A 10621-nucleotide genomic window follows, 5' to 3' on the forward strand; every position below is an offset into this window, starting at 1 on the left:
CTATCACTGTCGGCGATTGTTTTTCTAGAAACTTTTCTAACACGGCCTTGAGCCTTATCAAAAATTTAAGCTATTAAAATTTATTTCTAATTGTCTTGTCTTAAATCTAGCTGGTGTCCTACTGTATATTTGTTCTTGGTGGAGGCCCAGTGGTTAGGGCAGCGGACTCGCGGTCGGAGGATCGCGGTTTCGATTCCCAGACCGGGCATTGAGTGTTTATTGAGCGAAAACACCTAAAGCTCCACGAGGCTCCGGCAGGGGGTGGTGGTGAACCCTGCTGTACTCTTTCACCACAACTTTCTCTCGCTCTTTCTTCCTGTTTCTCTTGTACCTGTATTTCAAAGGGCCAGCCTTGTCACACTCTGTGTCGCGCTGAATCTCCTCGAGAACTACGTTAAGGGTACACGTGTCTGGAGTGCTCAGCCACTTGCACGTTAATATCACGAGCAAGCTGTTCCGTTGATAGTATCAGCTGGGACCCTCCTCGTCGCAACCGACGGAGTGCTCCTACTATTGGTTCTTGATTTATCCTGCCTAAACCCAAAATGCAAAGGTGCTGGCCCTTATGATGTTGGCCCCTACTTCTGCATGATCATTATGCAACAGAACATTCATACCATAATAATGGGGTTCCTCACTTTGTATCTTTCAGGTCTTTTTCAACCCTTTCAATTCAACGCTGGAAAATCGCGCAAAAACTATTACTTAGATGGTGGAATTCTCTGCAATTACCCCATCCATTGTTTTGATGGTAAGTTTTTTTTATTTTATTTTATTTATTTATTTATTTATTTATTTTTTATATAGGATTTAAATCTTTAGTACTGTTTAATTGGTTTTAAAACTCCTTGTAGGTTGGTGGCTTTCAATGGAACCCGGAAAAAAAGTCCCTCACAAATATCAACCAACTTCTGACTTAAAGACTCTGATTCGAGAACGCTTCTCTAGTTACAACTCGAAAACCATTGGATTCGCGCTGGTAAGGTTTATAAGTAAAACAATATAATTAAGCGTAATTTTTACATCGATCTTAAAAAATATTTGATCACCTACTTAACTGATCCCAATTGAAATCTTGGTCGTTAAAATGTTTTTTCTACAATAGTTTGACGATTCCCACAGCCATGGTGAAGTGGACATTGAAATGAAACTGAGACTACATCAAAGTAAAGCAGTGGTCCCTATACCGACAACCAAACTTGGCAGGTGAGAATTCTAATAGTAATTCAGTAGCCGAGACTTCGCAATAAAAATCTTAGATCTTGCTTATCCTTAATTTCATTAACCATGTGCAGCACGGCTAAGGTTTCATACGCATCGATTTTTTTTTTTTTTTTTTTTATTGCTACTTTTATAAGTAGCATAGTTACATATTTCGGATCTTTTCGGCTTGAATTGCAGTTTTTAACATTTCTAGATAACTAAAAAATTTTAAACTTCGTATACTGGTAGAATGTGTTTATAAAACATCTCTTGGCTTTATTGAGAAAATTCTATAGTTTGTAAGATTGTTTTCTTAAATTTCTGCAATTTCAACCAATCACTGACGTCTATTGAGTTAAAAAGCATTCTGTGCCGTATGAATGTCCCTCGTTTAAGAAGCCGATTGGGTTTATTTATATTTGTGAAGAAAAGATGCCCTAAAACGGATTGAAATGCAATAGATCGATTCTAGGGTCATAATTACGGGTGACAATTTCATGACGCCACTAGAAAAAACTGCCGTTCAAACCGAAAAGATCTGCCTCTTATTTTGTGGTGTAGACACAATAACTAGGTTACTTTCTAGACTGATTTCTGTTCTTACAGCATTTTTTACAAATACTAACAATATTTTCCCCACTTTTTTTTTTCTTCCAGAAAATACAAAGCTGACGTAGAAAATGAGGATAAATTGAAAGACTTGTTCAAGAGCCTTCCAGAAGCTACCAAAAAGCTTGAAGCTGTTCGTACCAAAATGGCTACTTATTTCTTTTAAGATATTTCCATCGCCGATTCGATCTTTTAGCATACGGCTGCTTCAGTATAGTAACACTTTATTTATACTTTCAGGCTTTGTTGAAAATCAAAAAAAGTGATAGTAATCTAGTGTCGGTTGTTCAATTGGTAAAGACATTGACCGGGAAGGTAAATATAAAAAAAAACAAACTTTGTTTTGCCTTCACCAGTGGCTTATAACAAATATCGTTGGCACAATTTCATTTAACTATATTAACCCACCTTGTAAGGGCGGCGAGCTGGCAGAAACGTTGGCACGCAAGGCGAAATGCTTAGCGGTATTTCTGTGTTCAAATTCCGCCGAGGTCGACTTTGCCTTTCATCCTTTCGGGTCGATAATTTAAGTACCAGTTACGCACTGGGTTAGATGTAATCGACTTAATCCGTTTGTCTGTCCTTGTTTGTTCCTTGTGTTTAGCCCCTTGTGGGTAGTAAAGAAATATATATATCTTACTCTTTTACTTGTTTCAGTCATTTGACTGCGGCCATGCTGGAGCACCGCCTTTAATCGAGCAACTCTACTCCGGTACTTAATCTTTTGTAAGCCCAGAACTTATTCTATCGGTCTCTTTTGCCGAACCGCTAAGTGACGGACGTAAACACACCAGCATCGATTGTCAAGCAATACTAGAGGGACAAACGCAAACAAACATATACACGCACGCGCAGACATATACACGCGCAGACATATATATATACATATATACGACAGGTTTCTTTCAGTTTCCGTCTACCAAATCCACTCACAAGGCTTTGGTCGGCCCGAGGCTATAATAGACACTTGCCCAAGGTGCCACGCAGTGGGACTGAACCCGGAACCATGCGGTTCGTAAGCATGCTACTTACCACACAGCCACTCCTACGTCTATCGATATATATATATACATATATATATATTAATTAACCCACCTTAATTTCTGCAGGAATCTAATTTCACTCAAACTGACATCGAAGCATTGTTTGGCATTGAAAAGAACGAAGACCAGTGTTCGAAACTACTGAAGAATGTCAGTACCAAAGAGATGGTGAGTAGGGTTGTTCTTATTCTTAGTTTCATTGGGGCTATGTGAAGGCTAAAAGGTCTTGTTCTTCTTACAGATCGCAATTATTGACCTGCTGTATTTTCTTGATCAGACCAGTCGCTTTCTCTACAAGTCCAACAAGCGTACATCAAGAACTGAAGTGACAAATATACTTTCATTCTGGAGTGCAATCAACGGTGTTGCGCACGGAAACGGTAAATTATTGGTAAGCATATCTCTTATATTGTCTTTGTCGTTAGACTGCAGCTATGCTGGGGTACCGACTTTTATTTAGTAGAACAAGTCAATCCAGGTCTTAAGGCTTGTTCTGTCTCTTGTAGAAATCGCTAAACGATATGGACGTGAATAAACTGTCAGCGGTTGTCAAACGGTAGACATTCAGCTGACGTACTACCAGTTTCCTTCTACCGAAACTACTCGTAAAGCACCAGTTGACCTGGTATTTTAGTAGGTTCCACAGGACAACCTTGGGTACCTGTGGTGGCAAAGAATTTTTGTCACACAAACATTTCTGTACCTATTAACCGCTTTTATTTTCCTTTTGTAAATAGTCGAATGACATTAAAAGCTTTGACTTATTTTTCTCACCTCCAGAAAGAAAACTTGAAACGTACCGTTGGTATTTACACTGGTCATGTAACTGGTAATTATGTCAAACTTGAGGAAGCTGACGAAACTTACCTTTTTCAGGTAAGGTCTTCACATTTTATCGTTTACTACCAATTCTATATCGTATCCTTATAGTATTTCTGTAATTGCAAATTTCTTTTTTCAGCAAGGATGGAACAGTACAGTGGCTTTCTTGCGTCAACTACAGAAGCAATAGTACCGCGTTAATTACAGAATTGGCAACGGCTATACCTTATCGATCGACTACTCCCGGAACACGAATTCGTCTATTGGAATGTGAATTTTTGCAAGAATTTTGCTCGCTTTACCTTTTTGGATGTTATCGCTTTTGCAAAATTGCTTTTGCTCGTTTCTTTTACTTTTATTGAAATAAAGCTTCTGAATTGCCATTATTCGTCAAGTCGATTCTTTAAATGCCCACAATTTAAAAAATCTAAAGTTTAGAATTAGTGAATTTAGTTCTAACGTTTGACTCCTTTTGGTTCATTTAAGCAAATTTTGGCTGAACTCGAAGCGCAAGTCTATAAATGGCGTGTAAATATTAGTAGTCGAACGTTATACCATGTTGTAGTTTTGATACAATAATCCCTCGACTATTTCCGGTGCTACGTTCCAAAACCCCACCGCGATAGATGAAAAATCTACGAAGTAGAAACCTGCTCTTTTTCTCTTCTACTTGTTTCAGTCATTTGACTAGCCTTGCTGGAACACCACCTTTTTAGTGGAGCAAATCGGCTCCAGGACTTTTTGTAAGCATAGTACTTATTCTATTGATCTCTTTGGTCCAACCGCTAAGTGACGGACATAAACACACCAGCATCGGTTGTCAAGCAATGTTTGTTGTGGGACACACAATACGGGCTTATCTCAGTTTTCGTTTACCAAATCCACTCACAAGACCTTGGTCGGACCAAGGTTATAGATGACACTTGCCCAAGGTGCCACGCAGTGGGACTGAACTATGTGGCTGGTAAGCAAGCTGCTTACCACACAGCCACTCCTATACCAATATATATATTTTTTGTATTTTATAAATGCAAAGCTTTACGGAGGAATCTACGTAAAATTAGTCAACTGCGATATTACGGTATAGCGAGATCCTGTCTTCAGACTAGATGTGAAATTTTAGTTGATAGCAAATAACGGCCATGTTAGCCAACCGTGGCATTTATTCACTAGCTAGCACTTCACATTTAAACACCTGACTAGTTGACTTTTCTCGTACAGGTTGGACACCAATTTAACTATTGAACAGCCTTTGTAGAACGGATTTTTTGGTTAATTTACTCGTAACATGACACTAAAATTGAAGGCTTTCGATTGAACTCCTTTTGGCATTATGAAAAATACAATAATATTCCATCGATGTGCATATGGCAGGAATTAGCATTTAGCTTCCGAATTAGCTACAGGATAAACTGAAATTTACTTTTTCGCTTTACAAAGGCGTAATCTGATGAAAACCAGATTTAAGGAACCTTCATTGTTGCTGCTTTTAGCTTTTTAAAACAGATGTTCACTTATTTAGGTATGGGTTTAACAAAATCGGTCGTTGACTGAACTTAAAGCAAGTATTACAAATGACGAAAGCTAGTTTGGTTTTTATCTGTAAGCGGTCAATTTCCACGCTCTAAGACGGTCATGTACTTGCAGAGGAATTTAGGAAGTAGAGGAAAATTTTTTTTTCTCGTCTTCCTGCATTTAGCTAAGAAATAGTATTTCACGTTTAAGTGATCGTAGTGTTTCGAATTTTAGGTAAGAAATTCATAGATTTTAGTAAATCTTTTTCCGATAATGAAAACTTTGCATACTTTTAATCTCTATGCAGGATTCTTTTATGCACCCTTTTCAAGCTTAGCCAGGCTCATGGGCCCGGTTTCTGTAGCGTATGTGGTCGCCCCAGCTGGACGGGCGTTACTCAAGAATCAGTGAGAGTTAGGGCGAAAGAGTACAACAGGGGTCGCCCCCTGCCGGAGCATCGTGGAGCTTTAGGTGTTTTCGTTCAATAAGCACACACAACGCCCGGTCTGGGAATCGAAACCGCGATCCTCCGACCGTTTTTGTAAAACCTTTTCGTTTAGTATTACAGCTTAATCTGCGATGAAATTGCTCTTTCAGTTTAAAATAAATTCCCAACACTAAAAGGAATCTGCATTTAAACGTTTTAATTTATTAGGGAAAGTGGCGAAGAGGCAGCATCGTTAGCTCCCCGGGTAAAATGCTTAGCGGCTTTTCGCCCATCCTTGAGTTCAAATTCTGCCGAGGTCGACTTTGCTTTCCAACTTCTTCGGGGTCGATAAAATGAGTACTACTTGAACACTTAGGTCGATGTAATCGACTTACCACTTTCTCCGAAATTGACCTTGTGACAATTTGGAAACTCTTTTGCCCGGAATAATGTTAAAATTTCATCGATTCATACGCAATTCTTATGGGATGTCCACAAATACAACTTAAAATTACACTTATTGCGGTCTGAAACGCACAACAAAACTAAATATAAAGAAATTTGATATTAATATGTAAATTTAGCTGTTACCTATTTTCGTTTTTTGAAAACGTCTCGACTTTGATCATCCTGTAATTTGAACCAGCAACAGATCTGCTCGTCTGATTGCTCTCCAGCCCGGCTGAAAGCAACATATAACTGACTACATTAGTATTGAAAAAAAAAGTAAACTTTGAACGGAGATTCATAATTTTCTTTGTTAAAATATAAGAGTAATTCATTTCGTCCATCAGGGTAAAATAAAAGCCACAAATGTATGTACGAATGGATAACCTTTGATTTGTATAAAAAGTCTGTTACTTTATATTCTCGTTCACACTATATAAATATAGCAAACGGTATTCAGTGGGTACATCGAGCAAGTATCCATTTAGCTTACTTCCAAACAACGTGGTTCCGGGTTCAGTCTCACTGAGTGGCACCTTCGGCAAGTGTCGTCTACTATAGTCTCGTACCGACCAAGCCTTGAGGATGTATTTGCTAGACGGAAGCTGAAAAGCTTGTAGATGTGTCTGTTTCCTCTCACCGTTTGACAACCTGTGTCGGTGTAGCTTACGTCCTCCGTAACTTAGAGGCTCGGCAAAAATGATCGATAGAATAAATACCAAGCTTAAAAAATAAGTACAGAGTTCGATTCATCTGACTAAAAATTCAAGGCGGTACTCCAGTATGGCCGCATTCAAACAAATAAAAGCCAATCGAAGCTGCAGAACAAATAAAATTCACCTAACATATCACTCAAGGAAAAAACAAAACCATATGCATGGATTATATGGCCCCAGGAACGGGGGTACAAAAGCACCTAAAACTTTTAGGGGAGTGCAAAATCAAAACTTAGGTCCCTACTTAGTTTTCTCGTGTTTACAAAACGATGCGTAAAAAGTGATTTGTAAAAAGTAGCTCGAAATTAGGTCTCTTCTCAAAGTACAAAAATAAATAGATAAAAAATAAATCCTTTTTGTGTATAAAAAAAAAAGGTACCCCCTAGGCAAATTTCGTTCCTGAGCGAGTGGAACCATATACACCCTATATTTTATCAAATTCGTGGAACACCTGAATAACATCTAGTTGTGAGCAGTAACTATATTACAAAAGCTATAGAAACCTTTCAACGCCAGACCACAAACTGAACATACTTTAGATGGTTAATTAGAATATATTTCAATGCAAACATGAAAGCCAAATTTTTTTTAAGGCACCAGTTTTACATCAAACATACAGGTAAGGTACTTTCTCGTGAGTTGACTGCATATTTATAAGAATCTATTGCAAAAACTTATACTGTACAAATACGAAAAAAACATTGTTTGAAAGCATGTTTGTTCCTTCTCGAGCCATGCCTGGCTCATAAGGGCCGGTTTCCCGGTTTCCTTGGCGTTTAGGTTCCCCACCTGAACGGGACGCCGGTCCGTCGCAGGTGAGCTGCAAGATGCAGGAGGAAAGAGTGAGGAAGTTGTGGCGAAAGAGTCAGCAGAAGTTTGCCTTTACCTTCTGCTGGAACCGCGTGGAGCTTAGGTGTTTCGCTCATAAACACACACATCGCCTGGTTTGAGATTCGAACCTGCGATCTCTCGACCACGAGTCCGCTGCTCTAACCACTAGGCCGTGTGCCTCCACCTTTGAAAGCATAGCAACCTTTTAGTTAGGACAGTGTTTCCCAAACCTTTTTGCGCCAAATTGCAATATCGTCCGCGTATCGGCCAAAAAATGCTCCGTAGCCCACCCGTGTAAAAAAAAAAAATCCCTGACACTAAATCCCTCACCAACACCCCTAAGAGAACCCCACCTATCATTTGACACACACACTACGTCGTAGACTCGTTGCCCTGTTTGAATTAAATATGCATAGTTTAAAAATCCCTTATTGTGGGTTTAGTTTTGCCATTAGTGTGAATAAAATTCTAACGTTAACTCTATATTTTTCAGACAGATTAACTTCTGGAAACTTGCGCTTTCTTTTACACTGATTTTCATTTTCCCCAAATGAATCATTGATCAGAACTACCGATGCAGAAATAATTAATGATTGTATCATAAAGAAAAAGAATAAAACTTTTTAATGAGAACCATGAGTCTGGTGCGATACATTCGGTTTCAAACTTGTCAATTTTAGACGCCAGTCTTCTCATTGTGTCACATCCAGTCCAATTCTATTCTGGGAAAGTAAAGTTCCAATATGTCTAAAACTAGATTCAACCAGGTGCGAAGTAGGGAAGGCAAGCAAAAGTAATTTCAGATGTTACCGCTGATTGAGGTAGGAATTCAATCTACTTTGATGCTACTACAAACCTTTGCTATAATGGCGATATCGCATTGTGGCTTCATTGTCATTTTGTAATGCTATCAATTCCTCCTGAACGTCTTCCTTGCAATCGACTGCATTAACCTCAAACGGATTGCTATACCAATTTGAAATATTCGGCGCAATAACATCTTGAAATCGCTCCACCATGTCATCGTGCAATGATTGTGAATAGCTGCGATATGTAGTTAAATCCTCATCAACTAATTCATCTTTCAAAGAACTTTTCGTGGAAGAAGGTTCATGTTCCTATAACCTGTATTAATTCTGTAACCCTTTAAAATGGAAGTTCATTTTCGGCACTTGATGCTTTGGGAACCAGACAGAAATTGCAGAAGACTAGTATCAAGAGTCGTCCATGGAACAAACATGATGTGCTTTGGTTTTGAAAGTTATCAGATAACGTTCTACCAGTTGGCGGCAGGTTTTCGTCACATTAAAAAGAAACTAAAAAAAACATAGAGCGATGTATTTCGCATGGAATTTTTGGTTCTCCAAGTCGACCTACCTTTTTTCTCTTCTTTTTAAGGTTTAATCTGTAAAATTCGACTTGCATGCTGGAAAATACTGTGGTTTTGAGGGTATAGCGGCTGCCGTTGGCTGTCCAAGTGCGTGTTATTAAATGGAAAAACAGTTAGTATGAATCACCATAAGACATACCTTTGCCGAACCGCGAAGGTATTTTATCGCTCTCGATTGGCGAAACGCTAAGTTATTTTATCGATCTCCTTTTGCGAACCGCTAAGTTATTTTATCGATCTCCTTTGGCGAACCGGTAAGTTATTTTATCGATCTCGAACTGCTAAGTCATTTTAAGATTGGGCACCTTTTGCTCGATTTCAATCTAATTTTCAACATGGTAAATTGGAAGCGGATTAGTAATTTAAGCGCGGAAATCTAATTTTTTGTAAATAGAAGAGAGAGAGATTGAGAAAGGTGGAGAGTAAGAGAAAGCGATGGAGAGTCCGAGAGAAAGGAAGAGTAAGAGAGTGGGAAAGTGAGAAAGAAAGGAGAGAGAAACAAAGAGGGAGAATGTGGCGATAAGAAACAGAAAGGAAGCAACAGAAAGTAGCAACCACACCCTCACCCGCGCGTAGAGCGGGTCACTTTAAGTTAGTCTGTGTATGTGTGTGTTTGTGTGAGTGTGTGTATTTGTGCGCGTGTGTATGTGTATACCTGAATGTAATTTATGCACGTCCACAAATTAGCACGCATGTTGCTCCAATTTTAGGAGGACATTCATCATGATCCTAGCTGTATTTTCGTCAGCTTATTTTCCCCAGAGGCACCAGCGAATAGCAGTAAAAATAAATTTTCAACCAAAACTTTTAACAATTTTCAAGTCAGAGAAATCACCATTCTTTGCAAACGGGAGTTATATCCCCTTTTAGTTTTTGCTAAGACTTTTGTTGGGGTTTTTTCCATCGAGGAAAAAGTGTTTTGTTGATATACGGGCAACACACACGAACGTGTATGCGTACAAAAAACATGTATGCAATAGGCGTACGTATGTGTGTGTGTATGGGTGTGTTTGTGTGTGTGTGTGTTGCCCATATATATATATATATATATAAATGAGGCTTTGGGTCAAAATTGTGTGCACATTTTGCTATGTCAGAGGTTGGCGGCCAGTGGTCGGATGGAGCTGAAAATTGACACAGGTATAGAAGCTGAAAATTGACACAGGTATAGAAGGCGTGATGAGGCAGAGAACTGAGTAGGTTAAAACTTGCCATCTGGAAAGCTGCGGTTGATATGGTGAGAAGAGTGATTTTTTTATCGATTCAAGGGGGCTCTAAGCCTCTCGAGATTGGCATCTAACGCCCAACAGCATGCACTTTGGGCTGTTGTGCTTTATACAGTGATCCCTCGCTAATTCGCGGTTCAACTATCACGGATTCACAACTTCGGAGATTTTAAAAACATATATATATGAACACCTAAATTTTTTCATTAAATCCATTAAAATATTAATAATAAACATTATTTCCTGGTCTAGGAACAACAAAACAAGCGCAAAATAGCAAAAAAGCATATATAGGAGTATTTGAACTTAAGACAGGCTGTGATTGGTGCAATAGAGAGAGACGACGAATCACAGCTTTTTATTTTGTATTCTGGCCTGTGATTGGTGCTTTG

The 10621-nt window shown here is 38.9% G+C and overlaps 1 protein-coding gene across 2 annotated transcripts in view; it reads left to right on the top strand.

The window, feature by feature from the left end:
• Nucleotides 1-4052, top strand: part of LOC115217505 — a 7164-nt gene extending 3112 nt beyond the window's left edge. Inside the window, exons 5-13 of one of the 2 annotated variants that reach the window (XM_029787222.2) lie at nt 653-751; nt 855-979; nt 1106-1206; nt 1861-1945; nt 2053-2127; nt 2922-3023; nt 3097-3246; nt 3636-3731; nt 3817-4052. In XM_029787222.2, the coding sequence (XP_029643082.1) occupies nt 653-751; nt 855-979; nt 1106-1206; nt 1861-1945; nt 2053-2127; nt 2922-3023; nt 3097-3246; nt 3636-3731; nt 3817-3867 (884 nt within the window). In that variant the 3' untranslated portion in view covers nt 3868-4052. The remainder of the gene's footprint in view (nt 1-652; nt 752-854; nt 980-1105; nt 1207-1860; nt 1946-2052; nt 2128-2921; nt 3024-3096; nt 3247-3635; nt 3732-3816) is intronic. The other variant, XM_029787224.2, reaches the window with a different exon arrangement.
• The last annotated feature ends 6569 nt before the right edge of the window (nt 4053-10621 follow it).

The sequence above is a fragment of the Octopus sinensis genome, linkage group LG11 (genome assembly GCF_006345805.1).
Source record: "Octopus sinensis linkage group LG11, ASM634580v1, whole genome shotgun sequence".
Lineage (NCBI taxonomy): Eukaryota > Metazoa > Mollusca > Cephalopoda > Octopoda > Octopodidae > Octopus > Octopus sinensis.